The sequence below is a fragment of the Cibotium barometz genome, chromosome 12 (genome assembly GCF_041138505.1).
Source record: "Cibotium barometz isolate CiBa-2024 chromosome 12, ASM4113850v1, whole genome shotgun sequence".
Classification (NCBI taxonomy): Eukaryota; Viridiplantae; Streptophyta; class Polypodiopsida; order Cyatheales; family Cibotiaceae; genus Cibotium; species Cibotium barometz.
Window position 1 is genome coordinate 49,530,096 of NC_141057.1, and position 24,940 is coordinate 49,555,035.

At 42.9% G+C, this 24,940-nt stretch overlaps 1 protein-coding gene across 1 annotated transcript; it reads left to right on the top strand.

The window, feature by feature from the left end:
* Nucleotides 1-17,927: 17,927 nt before the first annotated feature.
* On the top strand, nucleotides 17,928-22,109 carry LOC147633537 (uncharacterized). Its single transcript, XM_086806639.1, has 3 exons — nucleotides 17,928-19,034; nucleotides 19,118-19,363; nucleotides 19,443-22,109. Exons 1-3 carry the CDS (start codon nucleotides 17,949-17,951, stop codon nucleotides 19,473-19,475), a joined length of 1,365 nt encoding a protein of 454 aa, XP_086662765.1. The 5' UTR covers nucleotides 17,928-17,948; the 3' UTR covers nucleotides 19,476-22,109.
* Nucleotides 22,110-24,940: the final 2,831 nt, after the last annotated feature.

Consider the following 24,940-nt stretch of genomic DNA (forward strand, 5'->3'; position numbering starts at 1 on the left):
CAATGCTTGATGATCCACATAGAAAACAAACTTGGTGGCGAGAGGAGGTAATAACGAAATTTCCTTACTGCATATATCATTGCCAACCCTTCTCGCTCCGTAGTGGTGTAGTTCATTTCAGCATCGTTCAACTGGCGACTGGCAAAGCTAATGGGGTAGTCTAGTTTATGTTCTCCACGTTGAGTTAGTACACACCCAATAGCAAAGTTTGATGCATCAATATGCACATGGAAGATTAAATCCCACTTAGGCAGTCTCAAGATTGGAGCACTCGCCAAGGCCTTCTTTAATAGCTCATAGGCACGGTCACAGTCTTCGGTCCAAATAAACTCAATGAGAAGCTCGTACAATGGTCGAGCTATCTCATCGAAGAATAAAATAAACCTTCGATAATAACCAACGTGGCCCATAAAGCGTTGGACTCCCTTATAGTTGGTGGGTGGAGGCAATTCCAAAATGACCTTGATTTTACTCTCGTTGGTGGAAATCCCATTTTTGGACACTATATGCCCTAGAATAACTCCGTGTTTAACCCAGAATTGGCATTTGAAAGGATTCAATGAGATGCGATATAATCTACACCTTTCAAATATTTTCGTAATAAACACATCAAGTGCTCATCCCAAGAAGAATGAACACAAAGATCATCTAAGAAAGCTTCACAAAGTCCCTTAGATATTCCTTAAAGGTTGTGTTTATCAATCGTTGGAATGTTGCAGGTGCATTGGTCAAGCCAAAAGCCATGACGCGAAAGGCAAACACTCCAAACTCCGTAATAAATGCTGTTTTAGCTTGGTCCTCTACTGCAATTGTGATCTGATTGTAACTAGAGTACCCATCTAAAAAGCTATATGCCTCCTTGCCTGCAACTCTTTCAAGCACATGTTCAGAATACGGCAAGGGGTAATGATCCCTTCTGGTGGCTGCATTAACCTTTTTGAGATCAACGCACACTGAGTTTCCCATTCTTCTTTGGTACGATGACTATTGGAGAAACCTATTTTGAGTGCTCAATAGGGTATATGAATCCACATTTTACAAGCTTTTCAATTTCCTCTTGTACAATCTTTGCATACTTAGGATTCATTGGGTAGGGACGTTGCTGGACTGGTTTAGCAGTGCTAATCATTGGAATCATGTGTTGCACCACCGAGGGTGGAACACCCTTCATATCATGATATGTCCAAGCAAATATGTCTTTGAATTCCTTAAGAAGCTTCTTGAGTGTAGCTTCCTCCGTCTGGGTGAGGTCTTGAGCAATTAAAACTGGGTTAGACTCCTCACCTGGATTTGCTAGTTCTATCTCCTTAACTACCGTCGGGCCATCGTCGTAGACACCGCTACTTCCATTGGTAGGCGTTCATTGGGCTTTTGTATAAACGACTTTACGTTCCCCTATGGTAAATGATTTGAAATGCTCGGGTGCGGGGTGTAAGTCTACCGATTTCTATTGTGCCAGGTTTTTTTCTTTTAATTTCGCATCCTTTTGTTGCTGAGCTAACTCTTGGTTTTGCCGTAGTTTTGGCTTCTCTTCGATTTCTAATTGGGCGACATCATGAGGTTGCGGAATACACCACATGACACTTTGGAGGTATTGTCCCCAATTATTCGCTAACTTTCGAGCGTCAATAGCTTCTACATAACTAAGCCATTCTGCAGTGGATCTCTCTTTGTTTATTGTAGTTCGTACATTAGCTTCTACATAACTAAGCCATTCTGCAGTGGATCTCTCTTTGTTTATTGTAGTTCGTACATTAGCTCGATAGCATTGTCGCTTATGTCTCGTTTTCTTCTTACCAAGTTTTTGATTTTTGTTCCCATCAGATTCGGACTCACTTGGTCGATCTTCACTTGTGTCCCCCTCACTCTCGGATGAACTGCAGGAGGTCACTATCCTAGGCCTTGAGCACATTACTTCCACACTTGGGTGAATATTTGATTCACCCCCCCATTAGGCTCAGAGTCAGTTTCTTCTTGAGATTCAGACTCAGAGTTGCATTGGTCAGAGTCTTCGCTACCTTCAGTGTCAGGGGAGTTTGCCACTTTCTTGCCATCAGGATTCAAGTGCATAACCCCTATCATGTTTATTGGCACTAACGATTGCATATCTTGCCCCTCAGGCGTTACCCAACTTGTGCCTCTATTTCTCCATGTGTCTATGGTTGCCGCTAGGTGTACTCAATCCACGTTATCCAACTCAGTCATACCCGGTAGGACATCCATATAAGGAGAATCTTTCCCATCATCAGTCTCTTTTTTACATGTATAGCAATACTTTAATGGGGCTAAGTGAATAGTGGTATCCGATCGATTATCGATGATAACCTTGCTTCCTAAAGAATGCGCGCGACCATTCTCAAGATCAACTAGAATGACAGAGTCTTGGAATTGTAGGTAGACATGGTTTTTCGACCAGTCATGCACCATTTGTGCTTCTCTCATGAAAGGATGTCCTAAGATCATTTGATATGACATAGGATGCTTAGAGAAATCCATTACGATGAAGGTATGTCTTACCTTGTATCCCAGGACCTTGATCTTAAGGTCCCTTAACATTCCAATAGGTTTAGCAATAGTTCCATTTGCCATCTTAACCACTATGTTTGTGACTTCAAGGTGAGGTCTTCCCATAGATTCCCAACAGTTTTTAGTCACAATGCTCACTCCAGCACCACCATCAAGGATTCCCTTTCGAGTTAATCCCTTGGTAGTAATGGGCAGGGTTGCATTAGATTCATCACCTTCAAAGTACTATCCCAACTTGTTAATCAACGATCGAGTCTTCATCTAGGTTGGGTTGTAGATCCCAATGTTCCCCTTCATCTTGAAGCGTGTCGGGTCTATCCGTATTTGCAAATTGTGGTAACCCCGCCTTGAATTCTCCATTGAGAAATACCCGAAGAGCTAAGAATAGCTCAGGATCTCCATATAACTTGGATATGATCGTGGTTCTGATTTCAGAGGACATGAAATCCATTAGATTGGACACATTCAACGGTACTTTTTGAGATATCGGCCCCTGGCTAGAGACTGTGAAGATGGAATTACTTCCTCTTCGATGGGGCCAGGCATTCCCTCACTAAACATTCTTTCAAGCAAGAAGGGTATTTGCCCACTTCCGGATGTCCTATCCTTACTTTCTTTCCGAATGATACTAGGTATAGCTAATGGTTTATGGCTCCTGTGAGGCTGAACTTGTGTAGGAAACACTGTGTCTGGAATTTTGATTCTTCTAGGGTCTGCTGACTCCAGCTCTCTTTGTGTTTCTTCCACCAAACCCCTTAAGTGTTGCACTTGTTCAATCTCCTCAACTGGGTTTGGGTAAGTTCCAATCTTTTTCTTGAGGGTTTTTGGCCCACGTGGCTTGTCTTGGGGAGTCTCAGTCAATTTGGGTGGCCGAGAGGGCATTAGCTAACTTGGTTGTGGGGCCAGGGGATTTTCCTTTTGTTTCTCCTGATTTATGTATTCGCTTGATTCTCCTTCGTTGAGCTCCCAAGTGGGGTCCTCCCTTAAGGTAGTGGCTTTGGTCCCCATGGTTTCTATTGAATCAGAATCATCTTCAGGATCATTCATATACACGGGGTCGTCTCCTGTTCCTATGTTAGTCTTTGAACTAGGCTTGGAGCTCGTGGCATTAAGCGATCTCTTCCACCGTGTTTTCTTTTTCTTTGCTCGAGCAATTGATGCAGTATCCCTCTCTTCGAGAATGTAGTTTTGATTTTGAAGCATTGACAGTGTAACTACATTCGCGGGTACAACAGGTGTGGTTCCTCATGCCTGGTTGGTGACCTCAACCAAATTCAATGGCGTAATCTTGGGTGCACTAGGATTATGTGGGCATTGAGCAATCAAATGATCTATGCCACAACGATTACATGTAAGTACCGGCATTCCCGATGTGCTCCCTTGATTTGGTTGCATTTGAGTAGCGATCTTCTGTATTCTATTAGGGCACTCCGCTACACGATGCGGTCCACCACAATCGTAGCATTGAAGAGGTGGTCTCCTCGCCAAGGTATTAAGGTTTTGCCCTCTTGTGGCGAGAGCAGCCGCTTGATATACAGGCTTGACTTGCCCGAAATGATCCTCCATGTAGTATTGGGGAGTCATTTCAAACGTATCAATCCCATATGAAACAGTGGGGTCTATCTCCTCTTCATAATCCCCACACGCACTATGTGACTCACAACCCATCTAGTTTATAGGGGTAATCCTTGGATGTGGAGGTTGTGGTTCTAGCGCACCGGCAGTGGTAACGGCACAGACTGGACTACATTCGAGTTCCTTGGAACTATGTGCTGTGACGGTTGCTCGAAAGGTGGTCCAGGCATCAGCGCGGGTACTTGAGGTGTGTTTGACCAGGCTAGTGGTGCCTGATTTGCCAACATACGCTTAAGTACTAGGTAATCCTTAGATTGATGGCCATACTTACCCCTAAAGTATTCTTGGAGAGCCTTAGTAAGGTCGGTCACAGACATTTCGGATATCTTGGGCTCCTTGGCAATAGGTTTTACCGTCATTGGTTCGTTGCCCAGATACTTGCAAACTAACGGATTTTGTCTCCGAAGACACCTTTTTACCTACAATCATCAAGTTGTCTTCTAACTGGATTGCATTGGCAGTGACTGCTTCCCACGTCGTAAGACCTCTAATGACTAGGCCATTGTATATGTCCTCGTGACGCAATCCTCGGATGAATCTATCAAGCAATTGGTTGTTATTGAAGCGCTCATCAAGAGCGCAGCGAGAATTTAGATGCTTTAATAATAAAGTCTCTCACTGACTCCCCTTCCTCGCGTTCAGCTTTTTGGAGTTGAGATGCTACTCCCCAAAGCACACCCTCATGTATGTATTCTTTCAAGAACAATCTCTTGAGAGTGGGATAGTGAGTACGCTCTTCAACCCTTAAAGTTCGATACCAATCTCCGGCTTTTTCACTCAAGGTTAAGCCTAAGGCTTTACACTTATGTAGCTCATTGTGCTCTTCCAAGGAATCACACACGTGTTCAAAAACTTCAATGTGCTTCCTAACATCTTCGTTACCACTGAAGTTTTGAGTGAGCTTAGCAACTTGTATCGCCTTACTTCTAGGCTCTCTCTCAGGCATGCCCCACATGTTTTCCGCAATAGATCATCCGATCGTCTGAGCAAACGCTGCGAGATCACCTAGGTGAGCAGGCATAGCTGGTGAAGGCACTTCTGGGATAGCCTGGTTGATAGGAGTTGGCGTTGGTCTTAGTATGTATGCAGCTGACGTAGGATATGATGTGTGACTAGGCCTAGCTCCTCTTGGATAAGGGTCAAGATAAGGCGGTCGTGGAGCATATGCCATTAGCATAACAAGAGGCGTAGAAGCTACATGAGCATGAGTAGCGATAGGTACATATGGTCGATATGCACTGGTACGCACTGTTGTAGGTACTGTACCACTAAGTAGCGGTGTTGTACTAACTACAGTGGTAACGGGTGCACTTTCCGTCATGCTCATCATCGGAGTAGGCATTGTGGATTCCCTAATGGAAAGTTGAGCCAAGGTTGGAAAGCGAAAGTTACTGCTTGTGGGCTCAACCTGCATTGAGACTCCAGGCGAAACAACATACGAAGGGTCTATGGGACTCACCGGGGGAGTCTCCAATTGTGATAGGGTTGGTTGTTTGGCCTTGCCCGTATCCAAAAATTTCATAGGGCCAGTGGAAACTAGGTTTACTCCCCTATTTTGCCTCTCAAATTGGATAATTCTATGAATCACCTCACATATCATTTGTTGTTGCTCCTCTAGATTAGTGGCACTAGATGTAGATCGTATGACTTCTAACCAACCTACATGGTATGTGTAACCCATGTATAGGTCAGTCAAAGTCTCCGTGTGTAGATCATATTCCCAATTTTCATTGAGAAATATCCCATCTAGACTTGGAGTGCCAAACGGTTCTCTTGAAGTGGACGCAATGTCACTTCTTATAGATTGACTTCTAGGGACCTCTACTTTAGGAAGCACGTCAGAAGGTGATAGCTCAGTAGGGCCTTCATTAAACGAAGTGGGTAGAATATCCACATGGACACTCTTTGGGAGAGTGGGGTCTACATAAGATGTGAATGGCGAATCTACTACCCCTCCTTCTTTGTTTACTTCGCTTGTCGCATGTTCAGAGCGTGTAGCTCTACTAAAGGTCTCTATTAGACGACTAAACATGCTAGATCCGGGTTGTGGGACCCAAACTGGCATGTTTTGGCTTGCCTCCTCAAGGTTCTTGGTAGGGTGCCCTTCCATGGCTTCTGAGTCAGAGGACGAGTCACTATTCGCTATTCGTGGATCTCGGGTTGTACTTCCTTGGGTTCCAGCTGAAGGCCAAGATGCTAACGTGGAGGGATGGTGTGAGCTTGCATAGACTGAAACGCTTTCTAGTTGCTCAGACTCTAGCACCCGACCAGAGCATAGATGCATGTGATGTGGGTACCCTACGGGCGCCTTGAAGCCCACCCAAATGGTTTCTCGGGTGTTTCGCACCTCGTTTTTACTTGTTTTTGTATTGTTTTCAACCCGTTTTTTACCCCCTTACTTATGGTCGAACCTGGACTAGGACGTGTGATAGCTCGAGACGAGCGTATCATTCGAGGGGTCCTAGCGTGCTTTACAGCACAATGTTCGCCTATCCGGAGCTCTTGTGGTCCTCAGAACAGTCTATTTGCTTGTGGGGGAAGGGTGAAGACTTTATCCCACATGCTCACTCCACTCCTTGGGGGGTGGACTACATATAGAGCTCCACTTCCCTTTAGCTTTCACTTGAAAGAAAGCTATGGAGGCTCACTCTCATATATATATATATCAAAAGACCAAGGCCGGGGTCGAGGTCAACTGGGGGTTTTTTCTTTTCAAAAAAATTTTCTCCAAATAAAAAATTTCTTTCCTCTCCACACGGGTTTTGTTTTCTTTTTTTTTTTGTTTTCTTTTTTTTTGGATGTTTTATTTTTTTGGATTTCAAATTTAATTTTACCTTTTTTTTGTTTTTTTTATTTTTTTTCAAAAAAAAAGTTTTCTAGGATTTGTTTTCTGGGGTTTGGGCTTGGCCGCGGCGCCTTGCTGCTTGCACACAGCGCAGGCCTAGGGATTCAGAAATCTCCTCGTCCGTGTTCTCGCACACGCGCACAACGTAAAAAACCAGAAAACAGAGCGCGCACACGCTACGCGCGGAGCAAGAAAATAACCGAGAAAACCAAAATTGCAGAAACAAATTACAGAAAACAAAAACCGTCAACAACATACACACAATCGCCTTTCCTACAGTATAAATTTCACTTCACGCAGAAGCCCGAGCCGCAAACTGGAGCTTGGTGCAGGGCATTTCCCTCGACAGAGCAGGCGGCGCCAAAAATGTGCGCTTTTACCGCACGAGTCGCAGCTGGAGACTTGCCGAACACCGTATGCGAGCCACGGAAGCAAAGGTGTGTCACTCACCACTCAAACAGCCGTCGTGAAGGATTCTCGCGTCACAATGAAGAAGGAGCCGCTGTCGCCGCTCTTCCGCCTCGCCGCCGCCGTGCCGCCACACAGTGCTTGATCTCTCTCTCTCTCTCTCTCTCTCTCACACACACACACACACACACATACATACGCAGGAGAAGGGGACCGAGAAGATAAGGCAAGAGCACTCCTTGTATTCAACACATTGAGAATGAGAGTTTTAGGGTTACATTTGACTCTTATACGTGACCTAGCCGTTCACACATGGGCGCCCATACATGGCCGGCCGATCCTAACTCTTATCCTGCTGACATTCGAGGTGCGCCTCTCATCGGCGATCACCCAATCCCTTTATCCTTTACATGTGGTGCCGACAAGCCCAGCCCATGACTCAGAATACTTAAATTAATTACATGACGTAAAAAATAGTACGTCTCAATGTTCGTCATAGGTTAACAGCTGTTGTTCTTAACAAATCAATTATTGGGTAACCGTGGATGGAATTGATTCTTGCATAGGTCTCACTGGAAACGTGACTTTCCTTCCTCTTCCCTATTCTTTTCTTGTTTTGTCTCCTCAATGAGGGTCGAATATACCTACGGTCTTTAGGGAAAGAGGAGCTTCTATGTTCCCTTCATCTTCGTTTGGGGCTTAACCTTATATTAGCACTGATTGCATGTAGGTAAGGGAGTTTAGATCAAACATCATTTTATTAATGTCTTCCCTTGTGTATAATTGTGCTTTGGATTTCTCAACCTTCTCCATAGGCTTATCCATATCTAGAAGGGTAGCAATTTCCCACCCCTCCTTGGAGATTTCATGAATAGGTTCTAGTGGTGGCATTCTCGCTGCCACAGCCTTGAGCAAGAGCTTGGGCTTTGCCTTGAGGTCTTCCCTAACCAGCACTTGTGATCTCGTTTTGAGGGAGTGTAGTCTCTCAAAGATTCTTTATTCAGCTAGTGCCCCTTACGTATCAAGTTCTTGTTTATTATGATTTAGGGCTTGTATCTTTATTATAGCTTCCCTTAGTTTCGTGTCTACATCCAACCCCTCTGGACTAGGAAAGAAGGTTTCCCCACTCCTAGTAGAGGTCAGTGTCTCGAAAATCTAAGTGTACATTATTTGCTTGTTTAGTCTCACAAAGGTTTCCCTCTATAGATATTCTTGTAAGGGGGGGGGGGGGGGTGTTGTTTGAATACCTTCCCTAGGTCCTTGGACCTTTGCTCATTGCTTGACCCATGTTAGCACAGATTAAGCCTCTTATTTTGTGCCTAGTTGGGCATCCAAATAGCCCACTAGATCTCTCTCCTCCCCCCACACTCTTCATTGACAGGATAAGTTTTTATAACTTTAGTAAGGCAATCCCTATAATCATGGACTTATGTTACGGAGTTTTTCACAAAGCGATTATCACAATTGGTGTGAAAAATCAGTGTTTGGGGTTCTAAATCTTGGTTTTTCTTAATGAAAATGTGTTGTTTGATCCTTGTTAGCTAGGCTAAAGTAATGGAAATCACAACAAGATTCAAACTACAATATTTGTTATGAGTTTTATGGTTTTATAAGAAAATAAAAAAAGCTAGTACTTATTATGGCTTTTATGGTTTTATGAAAAAATAAAAAAAACGCTAGCACCCTGGTTTTTCACGTGGAGAAACAATGATGCTAAGATCAAAAGAAATCAAAAGAAAAATGATTGGTTTGCTTTCGTCTAAGTTACCCAAGTACTTACAACTCAATCACACAACCAAAATTAACACATTTACCACACTTTTCTTCTCACAACAGAAACCTTACCCACTCTTTTCCACACACAAACTTCACCAAAAACAAAAAACAATTAATGTAAACATGTAAGGAAGGAGCTCAATGCTCAAAGAGAGAAGAAGCAAGATTACATCCCCAGCGTCATCCTCGCCGAAAATGTTGTGGCTTGTTTTTGCCCCCCTAAAGAACTCTCAGCCAGTCACTCCATAGTGAGTCACTTCTTCTTTTGCTGCTAGCTCCACTCTCCCAAGCCTCGTTACTTGTTATCACCAAGAAGTTGCTACACCACCTTGCAAGGACACACCTCTCTCACTCTCTACAATCTTTCTCAACCATTCACTTAGGGGAGGAAAATAGGCTATAACCATTATGCGGATACTTACCTTGCTTTCAATTTCAGGATCTTTATAGCCTCCAAGCTCCACCAGTGTGGTTGCTAGCTCCACTATCCCAAGCCTCCAATTGTTATGGGGATGCTTACCTTGCTTTCGAGCTTGGGATCCCCACAAGCTCCACTCTCCCAAGCCTCATCCCTTGTTATCACCTAGAAGTTGCTACACCGCCTTGCAAGGACACACCTCTCTCACTCTCTACACTCTCTCTCAAAAAGCATAGGGAGGCACGTGTACTAAGAACAACAAGCTAATACTCTTAACTCTCAACTCTCTCTCTCTCTCTCTCTCTCTCTCTCTCTCTCTCTCTCACACACACACACACAAGAGCAAAGAGCAAAGAGCAAAGAGCAAAGAGCAAAGAGAAAAGAGCAAGGAGCAAAGAGCAAAGAGCAAGGAGTACAGAAGAGCTCGATTAGCACAAGGGGATTGTGTCTTTCCATTTGAGAAAAATGACTTATATACGACTAGCCAATATTCATGCTTAGATGCCCAAAACTTAAATAACTAATTAGGTAGCATGGACGTGGCTAGGTTTTCTCATAAAGATTGCAATGTTTATAGTGTCTTTTCATGACACTTATTGCTAACTCTCTTAGTAGTGGAGAGCGTTTTTGTTAATCCCATAATGGGGTGCACAGAGAGAGAGAGAGAGAGAGAGAGAGAGAGAGAGAGAGAGAGAGAGAGAGAGATGTTATAAACATCTACTAAAGGCCCAATGGTGCTACTTGGCTCATCATGTGTCCTCCTCCTCCATGACAACATACGAGGCGACAAATGTCCACTATCTGGGGTGGCGGTGCCACTCTATGATGCTCTTGTATATCCCAGATTTGGACATGACGAGAAGATGACCTGGATCTCAAGGGGTGGGGGCATGTGGCTCTCTAAAGGGATTGTGCACTATCCTTGATAACTCCACGTGTATGAGGAGATATTGGTTCTGAGGTCCAAGGGGCAGTTGCCAAGAGAGCTGGATTTTTGTATTTAATTTTAAGTTGATTTTAAGTTGATTTTAAGTGCACACCACTTAGAGCTGCCTTAGGCACACCAAAACGTAAGTTTGACCTAGAGACACTCTTAGCGGAAAGTGGCCGGTGGTCACAATGCTAACATGGACAAGTCACAACAACGGTTGGGTGTGAAATTAGATTTGAGGTGCTCGTGGTCCGTGGACCTTTTCTCTGGAATTCTCTGCTTGCCACAAAAGCTGACTCAGCGTTGCGGCATGCATAACACCCCTGCCCGCTTTTGGAAAGGTGCAACAAAGGAGAGTAGGTGGGTTCATGTAGAGCATCTCCTGGCCGCTTGTGAAAGATGCAAAGGACTGTCGTGAGGTAAATACAGCGGTAAAATATAATAAAAGGTTACAAGTTCAAACTGGGCTCTGCTCTCTGGAGTCTGCAGGAGCACAAAGTGTGGCCAAGGGCGTCATTTTCCCCTCCGCCGATTTCAAAAAAGAATTTAACTAGAAAGGGAAAATGTCAAAGGAGAACAAATATATATTTGCTACAAATGTAATACGCAGGTTAGCTGTGCCCAGCATGATTAGTTGCAAGCCCGCATGCTACATACATTTGATGGTCACCTTGTAAAGCCCAGCTCATCACTCAATCATATTTTGCAATCTGTGCGCTTTTTCTAGGCTCGTGTGACCTGCCCCTTATCGGCGTACGGGACTGCAACGGCTTGTCGCGGACCCTGCGTGGGACCCGCCCGCAGGATAGTCATCGGGCTTTTGATCTAACGGCCCCAGTTGCGAACACGTCACTTGAACTTGTAAGTTCTGTGCCCCGATATAGGATGACACTGGAGTCTGGAATCATTGGAGACCGGGCTGCACCGACCAGCGCACGAGAGCTAATTTGGAGAGGCCGTGCACGCGCTGGTGTGGCCTGGAGGCCACTGATCGTAGTGATGGCCACCGCCCACCAGTGGCTTGCGTGAAAACAGCCCTGGACTCATCTAGAGCGTACTTTCTAGAGATTCGAGAAGCTGGCCCGGTGCCATGAGGCTTAGCCTAAGGAGCTGTACACACGTGACACAACCCTCGCCCCCCACTTTCCAGGGAGGAATCTGACCTTTTCCGGGCGATCTCCCTCACCCAAGTTGTCGACGGGGAATCTCCCTTTCTGCCCCCGAATTTTAGAAGAAAAGCATCGATGTGTAAAGGGCCTAACATCTATATTAATAGAGAGGCTACATAAAAGGGTTCTCTCTCTCTCTCTCTCTCTCTCTCTCTCTCTCTCTCTCTCTCTAAGACAAGGTCGATGGGTTACTAAAAACATAGGCTCAATTTAGCCTAGAACTTGTTCGTCGATCCTTAAAAAAGCTTTCTCAAATTGATGCTCCTCAAGAAATTCAAGATTTAGTTATAACTAGATTAAAGTGTGAAGAACATGCTTATTCAAAATGACAACTTCTCCTTCAATCCATGGTGAAAAGGATTGATGTGATGAGAGAGAGAGAGAGAGAGAGAGAGAGAGAGACTTCTCTTTCATTATGAAAATAAGCATCAGTGGTATTCTATAAAGAGAAAAAAGTGGAATTACTACACCTTTCTTGCATGAATTCTCTTGGACCTTTGCATTGCTTGATGGATGCATGCTTACGTAGGATTGATTACAAGCTCTCCCTTGCATGAGTTTTCCCTTGCATACCGCCTCATATTAGTGAGAACCACCATGAAGGAAACCCCCTTCTTACCTCCCTCAAGGCAGTTGAAGCTCTTCCTCCACATTCCATTGCTATGGGCCTCTCTGATTTGTGATAACAGAGTGTGAGGATATGGGCAAGTGACTAGTACACCCACATCACGAAGTTGCATTTTGTGGCTCTTTGAAAACCTTTCCAATGACACTTGTTTCAATAAAGGCACGGTAAGCTCTTGAACTAAAGATATACAGCACTTTTATCATCGAGCGGTAGCTCAGTCGCTAAGGCGTTTCGTTGTCAAAACCCACGTTATGGGTTCGAACCCTGCTGGCTACCCCGATTGATGCCTTGCCCTTGTGTTCCGATTGAAGCCTTGCCCCTGCTTTGTGGGATAAGGGGGGTCCCATGGGTACTAAGCCCACTTCTAACGCCAAACTTTGAAAAAAAGATATACAGCACCGATGCTAGAGACTAACCCTAGGGCTTAGCCTTAAGTTTGATCCAATCCAAGCTGTTAGGATTACTGAATATTGCGTGGTGTCAATTAGGAGATCACAATTCAAAAGGCATACAATATTGGAGGCTTGGGGGTGATTTGCTGTTGTGTTTCATTTTGTTTACATTGTTTGCATTTGAAATTACAATAGAGTAGCAATTTTGCATATTTAGAGCATTTCGGAGGAGACGCTTTGGATTAATCCTATAGAGGAATCTCTAGAGTTTAGTTTAAATCTTGTGTTTTTGCTTGATTTGAATACATATGCATGTGTCCCAAGTAGATAATATCATCATCTAGCTTAGATTTAGTTTAAAACATGTATTGTTTGCTTGATTTGAATGCATAGGCATGTGTCCTAAGTAGATTAGATCATCATCTAAGTTTAAAACATGCTCATTTTGATAATACAACTAACGAAGTTACTAACATTTAAATAATGCCATTACTTATTTTCCACATCCGTGTAACCTTGTTTTGATAATATGACTAACGTAGTTACTAACGTTTTTACTAATGCATAATTCAAATTTGAGTAATGTCGTTAGAGACTTACCCGCTTCCTATCCCCACTTATTATTCACACCTTTTTGTTTGTAACACACAATGAGTCCCAAAGCTAGTCCATGTGAGCAAAACTCTTGATGCATCTTCGATATGGGATAGTCATGAGAGATAGCAACCTAATCGACTACAGTGCATCAAATCATACCGCTTCATACTCCCTAAGCCTTTTGAACCATTAATTACTCACAAAAGACATGCAAATTTTCATCTCAAGGGTTATGTAAGAGATAAATACTCACAAAATAATTATCAAGGGTGCCGTAAGAGATAAATACTCAAAAAATAAGCACTAATCCTTTGGTACCATGCTCATGCAACCCGTTGTAGAGTGCCTTCAGTGCAAACTTTGCTTTTGGAATCAGGAACCATGAACCCCTGATGGGGCTGCTCCAGGTATCTAGGTTTATCTCCTCCTTGAGGTTCCCATTGAGAGGAAAGTTGATTTTACATTCATTTGAAAACCCCCCCTCCCCCTCCCCCCCCTCCCCGCCTTACCAATGAAAGGAAGGTGTGTATTGTGGTTAACCTAGCTGTCGAGGAGCAAAAATTTCCTCAAAGTTGAAACCTTCAACCTGTGCTCAACTTGTGTAAAACCTTTGTGGAAACCACATGTGGCTTGAAATTTTCCAAAGTACTATCAAATTTGTATCTTACCATGTAGATCCACTTAGTACCTTTCATCTTAGAAGCCAATCAGAATCTTGCATACCTATAACATGAGAACATAGTTCATAAGATTCTCCCAAGCCCTATTTCGCTCCTCTAACCTTCTGGATCTGCAAACATCTTGAGAGGCATCCTTGATGGCTGGAGGTTTTTCTCCACCCAACAGTTGCCTATACCACTTAGGGAATGTCTTACCCTTTTGTGTCACATCATGATTTTGTTTCTCATCTTCAAAATCTATCTCTATACAAGCTGCCCTCTATCATCCACCATTGAAATGCGGGGAAGCCTATGCTGCATACGATCCCCCTCCATCTCATGTGGTTGTTCTTGGAATACCACATCACGACTCACTATGATCTTCTTTGCGTGAGGGTCATAGAGCTGAATATCCCTTCGACTCCATGCTATAATCCAAGAAGATTCATTTTTGGCTGTTGGTATCCAATTAGGTTATGTGAGCATCTTGAACATGTACATAAAATTCACACCCAAAAAGATCCAAGTGTGCACTAAAGATTTCTTACTCAAGCATGCCGATAAAATGGACTCATCCATTTGACAGCCTTTATTGAACTCTTATTAAGAATAATGTACACAATTGTGTAATCGCTTCAGACCAAAAGGATTTAGATAGATTCTTGCCATTAAGCTTCTACCATCTCTTGTTAAGAATCTACATAGCCTGTTAGCTGCCTTACTAAGATTAGGCGAAATATGGACTCTCATTTTTTCCCCTTAAAGATTTCCACGCCTCCTCTCTCTAGAAAAATAGGCTCATGGTGAAAAATAGGCTCATGGTGAAATTTTTGCAAATCAAATCAAAAGTTGGTGGAGATTGCACATTTGGAATCTACTCATCGAGACCTTTCCAATGATATATAGTATGATGGGAAATTTTGATTATTCAAGAAGTCCCCATCATCACCAATTTGGGGACTTCTTGAATAATCAAAATTTCCCATCATGCTATATATCATTGGAAAAGTCTTGATGAGTAGATTCCAAATGTGCAATCCCCGCCAACTTTTGATTTGATTTGTAAAAAATTCACCATGAGCCCATTTTTCTAGAGAGAGGAGGTGTGAAAATCCTTAAGGGGCAAAAATGAGAGTCCATATTTCACTTGCTACGGTCTAAGAGGATTTAGGTAGATTTATGATGTTAAGCATACACCTTGCCATCTCCACAATAACATGGTGATTGCTACACTCTTTGTTGCACTCTCTACAACACCATTTTGTTGTGGACAGTGTGAGCAGTAGTGAGCTGCCGCTTTATGCCTCTTGTCTTGTAGAAACCTAAGAATTCATCAGACATGAATTCTCCTCCTTGGTCTGTTCAAAATTGCTTCAATTTTGTCCAATTTAAGTCATTCTTTAAACTTTCCAAAATCTTGAGACTTTTCTTTAAGGAAAGACACCCTAGTTAAGCCCAAGTCTTCCTACTGTAAATCATCTATCAATATTAAAAAATAGGAAGAACCTATAAGTGCAATTGTACTCATCTTTCCATAGAGATCACTTGAATATCATGCCTAGAGAGGATTAGTATGTGTAGAAATGGATTAGAATAAATTCTAACTAGAGTGGTTCATTTGAGGTTTGACTAGTACATTTGTTGCTTCATTTGAGGGCTATGAAACACTCCCACTTGCTCTTAAGATTCACCCAACATCACTTGCTATTCTAAACACTGCCCCTGAAAAGGAATGAACTCCTACCACCATACATACACTTGCTCTTAAGATTCACCCAACATCACTTGCTATTCTAAACGCTATCGCTCAAGGCATGAACTCCTACCACCATACATACACTGGATCTACATTCTTAGTCATTTTCTAGAGTGGAATATCACATGTGTCTCTTTGGCTACAATGTTGCAATGCTGGCTAAAGGCTTGAAGTTTCAAACAAGGGTAGGTATACAATAAAATGAGTGGGCTTTAAACATAAGGTGAGAGAGCTGCTCTGTTCCATCATTTAGAAGAGGTATTCCAACGATTATTGATGATTGACCTCCATCTTGGAATCCCCTTCCATTGTTCTTCTCTTTCTTTGATATGTTTGCTTGAGTACTGGCTTGAATCTTCTTTTATACCAACAATCTTTCTCCGCCTAGTTTGCCATAAAAGTTATACTTTACTTTAGTTCTTGTAGTCCTTTGGTGAAGAAAGCTTTCTCCTCATGTGATAAAGGTCCACTCGCTCTGGCTTTGAGTCTTTTATCCTCTTTAATCAAGAGACACTTTTCTCTTCCACTCACAATCTCCCAAAGTTCATTCTTCATGAGTACAAATTTAAGTTTTACTTGCCATGTGTAGGAAATTGTCGTGATTTCTCTATGAGGAGGGGAAAAGGAGTTTGGTGATGCACAAGGATTTAGCGGCACCTGGATGGTAGTGTTGAATATGGCTAGAAAACCAACAAATACATCCTCCACAATCTATATGAAGCCATGGCTTAAAAAACCATGCTAGATATGATGAAAAGAATCAATTTTACCCTCTTATGCTCAAAATTTCACCGCCACTTGCAGGGACGTTTTTGAATGATTTTCTTGATCACATCACATCTCCTTCGATGTCTTGTAGCCTTGGGGAATGTTATCTCAATGCACACTAAGTGAAGTCTTCTTGCAGAAGATGTGCCCAAACACTTTGATTCTTGATGATTCAAGAGCTTGGGAAAGAGGGAAAAAATAGGATTAATGGCTAATTAGGATGCTATTAATTTTACTAACTAGAGTTGTCCTAGGATGTGGATGCATGGATGATCAAGGGATGATAGTTGTTTCTAATACCAACTTGAATTTCGTGCCCAGAGAGGATGATCATGTGTAGAAAAAGTGAATAAGAATCAACATTTTGACATAATAAGAAATGCAAGAATGTGATTAAGATAAATAGCCAAAACTATGGCACAATGACCAAAACAATGGCTTAATTGTGATTAGACAAAAACTCATGTATGATTCCAATTATAGATAGGGGCTTTATATAGGCTTGACTACATCTCCATTAACCACTAATTGTGACTTGTAAACTTGATTAAGAGAAAGAGAGGATGCTTACGGGTGTGCACCAATTTTTTGACCTCTCTAGGCAAGAGAGTCCCGGTGAATTGTGTAAAAGGATAGATGAGCTCCCACATCACTAACGTGTCGCCAAAAAAGCACAGTTGGGTACCTATGCAAGTTGCTTCTAGCGTAAGATATTTTAATTCTCTCTCTAATGAATATATACATTTATGATGGGCGTGAGGAGTGCCTCCTCTGACGGCGAATGTGGCGGTGGAGCTTTGGAAGCCCTCTGCTAATTTAGGGGGAGGCGGTGAAGTTGGCGCAGGCAGCTAGATTTAGGGGGCGATACGGAGTGATCATCAGAAGCGACAGCCTACCTGGCGCCGCGTCTGCCGAATTTCCAAGCTTTCACTGAAGCTGCTGCCAACGAGAGTGTGTCCAGTGGCCACAGCTATGGGCAAAAGCACCGCTGTAACAGTGTGAACCGGGGTAAAAAGCATCGCTGTTAAAAAAAAGAAGGGCTTCGGGCTGACACGTGCTGTGCTATGAAAAGGGCAGCGGCATGTTGATGAGAGAGAAGGGGGGGTAGGATAATATTTAGATAGGCTCTCTCAAGGGGTTTCCAGCAATAGGCGAGCAGTACGTGGAAAGTGCATCCAAGGACGAGATAAGATTGCGCCCATGGAAACCTTCATGAGAGTCCTCTTGCTGCTCCGCGCAACCAACGTTCCTCTAGGTGTAGCTTTTCCTCTGCACGTCTCCCTCTCCCTCTCCCCCCCGTAAAGCTCCTCCACATGAAGTTTGTAGAGTGTTCCCTTGCCTACGTAGAGCTCTTGGGGCCGCTTGTTTCTTGGGATCCCCGAGCTTTTGAGATGACCGTCACTTCAACTTTGCCGCTTCCTGCAATCTAACCGCCAAAATATGGGCGGCCGTGGTAACAATGGCTGCAGCAAAATAAGCGCCGCCATGGCCTTGGTCGCAGCTCGCCGTACTTCAGATTGTGGGCGGCGCCCGGCTAATGTCCCGTCGGCCGTCAAGCCGCGCCCATTGGCCGATTGCTCCTCCCTGCCCCGCAAGCGCCCACGCACTAGCTGGGGCAAACCGCATTCGAACCCAGCCGCTCTCCTCCGCTCCCCTTTCGCTGTGAAACAAGAGACCGCCTCTTCCTCCTCCGACGAAGTATACCCCTTCAGCCCTCCGCTGCTGACTGTGTCATCTCAATCCGGTTCCACTCGCTTCATCAAAACCGAACCTTTACAATATCTTGGCATCAAAGCCGAGGTGGAGGACTACGACGGCGCACCCCTCCACCAGGTGCCCACTTTTTTCCCCATCGAGCACCTTCTTTCAACCAACGGAAATGCTTCCGCCAATTTTGATCAGCTGCGGTGCCATATATTTCAACCCATGTTTTCTCTCTCCTCGCCAATCTCTCCTCGCACCTCTTCTCCGCTGTGCTCCTCTTCTCCAATGTGCTCCTCCGGCACAGATGAGTTTTCGGGTGATGATGTGCTCAGTTGGGAGGATTGTCACGAAGAGTCGTGCGACTTTTTGAGCGAGCGCTTCTACGAGATTGAGAGGGATATGAGAAACATAATGGGAGAGGCAGTGCAGCACGCCACCTCGGCGCAGTTTTCAGCCATGGCGACAGATTGCCAAGCGGCACTGCTGGTGCCGACGGTGGAGGAATCCGACTGCAGCGAAAACATGAGCCAGTCCGACACAAGCGCCAGCCTGGTCAGCACCGACACGACCACCACGGCCACAACAGTCGAGTTCGAGTCCAGCGACGAGGAGTACAGGATTGACCTCACCGACTTTGAGCCGGATCAAGGAGAATGCACCGACGGGGATTGCGAGCAGGAGCGCTTTGCCGCCGTCCGTAAGCTCTCCCTATCCCTCAACTACGACGAGGTGATCACGGCGTGGTCCGATAGGGGCTCTCTTTTTGCCGACGGAAGCTGGGGTAGAGCCGCTGCCCCGGAAGAGTACGACTTAGATTTGGCAGTAAGTATATTAATTAGCTGCGTAATTCCAAGCATTTACCGGTAGAACATGATTGCATCACCATCTTTTCTGCTTCTAATCAGGCATGGGAGCCGGTCGGCGAAAGCTTTGAAATTGTGCCTGAGGCGGGCAAGATGATTATGTTAGGGCCGGATGACGGAATTACTGGGGTCGACGACGGAACCTTTGCCGGAGGCGGTGGAGGTTCGGCGTCGGGACGTGAGGCCAGGGTATTGCGATACCGTGAAAAACGACGGACTCGTCTGTTTTCAAAGAAAACTCGGTACGAAGTTCGGAAGCTTAATGCAGAAAGGAGGCCTCGCATGAAGGTACTTCACCCTCTCTCTCGTCATTTGCAATTGGTAACCTGACACCATAGGTAATTAACTGATAATTCTCCTTGTGCAGGGACGATTCATCAAGAGATCAGCCCTGGTTTAGATCTCCGCATGCAGCCTCTCTTCATTAGGGCTCAAGCTGCTCGGCATAGATATTAGGTTAACCCCGAGGTATTCCAACATACCCGTTGAGTTCAGAATCCTAAGAGAGATTTTCTCCATCGAAGGCCTTGTTTAACCGATTTGAGTGTCATCAATTATAATTAGAAATAGTGGATTAAACCATTGAATTCATCGTACCACGCATAATCGAATAAACCTTTTCCATAGTAGCCTTTTATGTTAATCATTGTGATTAGTCTTCTATAAGCGGTGCTGAACCCGTCGTCGATAAATTTTTACGATCTTTTTTTGCTTGAACATAATTTTATTTATGTTGCATAGAATTATGAAAGAGCTGAAATATGTTGATATAACTCATATTTCGTTTTGAGGCTTACAAATGACACTCACATGCATTGTTTTGCTATTACTATGCGTTGCCGCATTTCTCTTTCTAAGTTCATCACTTAAGCTTGTGGAATTTTGTAAATTGTAGCGCTTGACAAAAGCTAAGTGGGCAAGATGTTGAAGACCATTGGAAACAATATCAAAAATCTGGTATAGAATAATGAAGTATGCATTTAAGCAATAGTGATATGGAAAATGAAGAATTGTTATTGCCCATCACTAGAGGAAAGAAAATCAACATTTGAAGATAAATGTGATATGGTACAAGACAGCTTCTAGAGACAAATGCAAGACAATGTACTTTACATTAGGTGTATCATGTTCGTAATCCCTAGTGTGGGGACAAGGCAGGATTTCAAAGGAATGGCAAGATAGGACAAGAGGAGTCTATTGGTAAGTACTAAGAAGGAAAGCCATTGATCCCCTTTATTGTTGTAGGCTAATTGTGGCAAAGAGATGGGATTCCAACGAGGAATTTGATAAACACAATTGTCGACTTCTCAATTGGAACTTATGAGAAGATGAGTCAAAGGTCAAGTGAAGTTAGCCATGAGCATACAAGGTAAAATTATGGTGTGGCTGATAATTTTTAGAAATTTCAAGGATGAGGTTAGAGGTTGTGATGTGTGTAAAAGTGCTGGATCTAAATCAACCATGTTACATCACTCCCACTCAAACCAACATCACTGACGTGGAAAACCTTTGACATGTGGAGGATAGATCTAGAAATCCCAAAACAAAGACTACCCGACGTGAATTTATACCATCGGCCATAGATCATCAGGGCCAAAAATGTTTAAAAAAGAGTCGCATTTCAATCACTTGTACTGGATTTGGATTAAGCTTTGGACCAATAAGAATGTGACATTCAACCATAAATATGACATTCGGTGACATATCTACTTTTCACTAACTTCACTAGTTTTGGTTATTTCAGTGGGTTATCACCACTTTAATGTAATACGGCATGGCTATTTCTAGGGGTTCCAACTTCAAGGGCCTGCCCCCATGTACCAAATGTTAGTACTTCAAAAAATAAGAAATTAAAATTTAGATTCCCCTTAAAATGAGCGGTACATTTGAGTAAATGCACTTCAAATTCCCTACTCTGCCGTCGTTGCACCTCTTTCTCATTGTCTTTGTGCATCATCCTCTCATCTATTCATCAATAGGTAGTTTCTTGACAACAGTCCAATTTGAGGCACACTACTAATGCCGTTTCATCATGCATTCTTCACACTGTTAAAGATGACTAAGGTGTGTGGAAAACGATAAAAAGGCAACCATTATGCAAAGGTCCTCACAGGATAAAAAGTCAAAGAAGAGGCTTACTACAATACCATTGGAAGGGACATATCTTGGAATTTAAGATAGCTAAAGATGGGTAGAAGGTAAAGGTGCAACATGTGCACACATGCACATGCATCCTTCTATTCCAGCATCTGCATTGCAACTTGCTCATTGTAAGATTTTTAATAAATTGATTTATGTTATTTATAATTTTAAAGATGGGTATAAGGCTATGATGCATGTGTACACAAGAAGAGACTGCATCTACATTGCAAGCTCATGGTAAGACTTTTTTATAAGTTAAATTATGTTAATTATGATTCTAAGGTTTATTTGATAGATGTTTATCCATCAACAAGCATTGAGTGGCAACCTGTGGAGTCCTTCATCTAGACTTTTGAATCTATGCATGCTGATCTTGGGAAAGTGTGGAGTGGATTCAAAGGAAAAATGGACATTAAGTGATGATGACAACATATTTCTCTCTGTTGATGCAAAATGGGCATTGAAGGATGTGCATGAGTCCTTGGAATTTCTATTAGATAGAGCATACCATTCAACTTCAAATTTAAGGTAGATGGTATTACGTTTAAAAAAAAAGATCTGAAAATACTCCATTAAACTTCAAATTTAAGGTAGATAGTATTACGTTAAAAAAAAAAGATCTGAAAATACTTTCAGTTGTATGAAATGTATGTTCCCCCCTATAATCTTGAAGTTTAGTTCTTAATACAAGACAATTTTGCTCACATTTATCTTGTCTTAATATTATATTTAAGACACAAGATAGGAAACTGAACTCAATAGTCATTCCACCTTATATTTAAGATATAAGAAAACATGATCAATGTTAAACAAAAAACAAAACTCAATATACAGTAATCTGATATATATATAAATTTCAAGGGTATCTATACAAGTTAGCTAGATACAAAGAGTGAGAATAAAATCTCTTGTTCTCAATATTTTTCTACTCCTTGGCTATGGCTTGTTGGTCTCTATATGGATTCTTTAGTAGCTGACGTGGACTCCTTTTAAAGAGGCTTCACTTTAGCCTTTCCTTTCTTCTTTGACACTTTTGTTGTTTTCTTCTTTGTGGATGCCCCAAATTTCAATGGAGACATCATGGGCAAACCCTTATTTTTGGATATCTTTTCTTTCCTCTTTTGTGGTGGTAGTGGTGAATCTAGATCAGGGGGAATGTATACACGATTTGCGAGTATTAGTCTGGTTACCTTTGCTCTCACTCACCATATATATATGTGTTTGTGTAACATGAAAATGTAAACTGCAAAAAAAATAAAATAAAATTGAAACATGTCTTATTATATAATCGTTTCAGCACAAAATTCAAAGCTCACAACAAAAAGTTCCACAATAGGTCGAGGTGCTATATTTCAACCCATTAAAAAGGGACACCAAAAACATCTGCCCCTCATGTAGGCACATTGCATCTTCTACCACTAAGGGCCTGAAACATCTGTGATCTACCTGCAAGAACTGTCCCTGGCTGCGTGGCTCTTGAAGTATTTAATTATACAATGTAACTTGGTGGCTTTGGAATCACGAGTGCACGTTGAACTCCACATAGAAGAACAACATGATTTGTGCAATCCAACTCTACTCATTTCACGCTATCACGTCATTCTTCCACGTACGCTTTAGCCCATAATTCACGTGCTTCCTCTGGCCAGAACTTAACCTGCCCTTCCTCCAGCCACATGTTGAACCCTTTGCCAACCCATCCAACTCAACTAGCCTTGCTTCGAGCCCAAGAAGAGAAGGAAGAGCAGAGGTAGTTGGTTCTTGAAGGTATCGAGAGGACCCTCCATACCTCCTCCTATACTACAACAAACTCCATCAGCACAACTAGTAGTTCCGATAGCTATGTTATAAAATCGACATTCTTTCTTCCTTTCATCATTTTTCATCGTGTGCCTTGAATCTTCAACTGCGCATCGCTTCCATTTACATCTCCCAACCCGCCATCTCCGGATTTCGACCTTTTTGACTATCTCCTTTTGAGGTGGGAGCTTGATACTCTTTCTTTTCGACTATCTCTTTTTGAGGTGGGAGCTTGATACTCTTTCTTTTCATTTTCTTTTTATTCTTGTATTTTTGATCTTCGAAGAGTCATCACATCTTGTGTGTATAGACATCATAATTAGTATAAACATGTCTTCATGGTATCTTCACATATGCACCTTTACAATAAAATTAAAAAAAATAAAAAAATCCTCATAACAAACAACCATAATAAACGATTCAAAATAACATCTTGCAGTTTCACGAAAACTTAGGTTCGTGAACCTGCAGTTTCATGTAAACCCACCTTTTCACAGAACCTGCAATTTCACGGAAACTTATTTTCACGTCTAACATTTTCACGCCTCATTTCTTCACGCCTCATTTCTTCATGCCTCATTTTTCCATGCCTCATTTTTTCACAAATAACTTTTCACGCCGCCTGACTTTCTCACGTCTTATCGTTTAACGTCTGACTTTTTCACGCCTCAGTTTTTCATGTCTGACTTTTTCATGCCTCATTTTCTCACATTTAACTTTTTCACGTCTTACCTTTTCACGTCTGACTTTTTCACGCCTTACCTTTTCACGTCTGACTTTTTCACGCCTTACCTTTTCATGTCTAACATTTTCATGTTTGATTTTTTCACGTCAGACTTTTTCATGTCTTACCTTTTCATGGCCTGCAAATTAACGCCTCATTTTTTCACGTCTAACATTTTTACGCCAGACTTTTTCACACCTAATCTTTTCACGGCCTGCAAATTCATGAACTCACTCTAACCATGCACTCTAACCTTGCACCTTCACGCCACAGCTTTCCCCTGACTATTAACACACCCCATGATTGTTCCTACACTAACAAATTCCTTAATCCAACTAACTTATTACCCATTATTTATATTAACCAAAAAAGAGAAAAAAGAAAAAGAAAAGATGATATCAACCCCACCAGCTGATGCGATATTCATGTACAGATGTCGGCCTCAAAGTCAGAAGCTCTCGAGACCCCAGATGTGACTCAAGCCAGCGCCACTGGATTCCCAGTAAGTCAGAGAAAGAGGCCAGCACAACACCCAAAAATAAACTTTTTGGGCCCTTATGCCCAAACCTTCCATGGGGCCATCATCAGCAAAGAAGCTCTCATGGCCCATGGAAAGGTAGCCCTCCAGTACCACAGCCCCCCAGAATGTCTACAAATTTTGGAGGAGGCCGAAGTCAAAGCAAAGCTGGACAAGGTTGGTCTGGGGAAGATGGCACAGATACTTCCAAGAACTATCGACACAAAACTATGTGCATAATACCTCAAGACCTACGATAAGGGGACCAAAAGGGGAACCATCACCAAAGCTGACGGCACTTTCGAGAAACTCCTCATCACAGAAGATCTCATACGGGATGCTCTACAACTTCCGCCCATAGTAAAGGTCCACGCACATGCCATTGACAAGATGCCTCTGGATGCCATGCTCAAGAAAAAATCATACAACTCAAATGGAGCCGAGTACGAAAACATCCAAGATGAGGCTACAGAGAAAGATTGCAGGGCCATGTCCTTGCTGTAGGTGAAGCCCGTGGAAATACAACAAGTGAAGCCCGTGGACAAATACAACAGGGTCACCTTGAACAGGATTGCCAAAGCACATGAGGAGAAAGAATACGACTAGGCATACTATGTCCATAAGGAGATGGAGAACTACTTGAAGGCCCACTGATCCAAAATCTGTAACCCATCCCTCCTCA

What these genes read in the sequence shown, in the direction of transcription:
- LOC147633537 (XM_086806639.1), top strand. Translation starts at nt 17,949, where the DNA reads ATGGGCGGCCGTGGTAACAATGGCTGCAGCAAAATAAGCGCCGCCATG. An exon ending in AGTACGACTTAGATTTGGCA is followed by an intron (nt 19,035 to 19,117) that starts GTAAGTATATTA and finishes GCTTCTAATCAG; the next exon opens with GCATGGGAGCCGGTCGGCGA. An exon ending in AAAGGAGGCCTCGCATGAAG is followed by an intron (nt 19,364 to 19,442) that starts GTACTTCACCCT and finishes CTCCTTGTGCAG; the next exon opens with GGACGATTCATCAAGAGATC.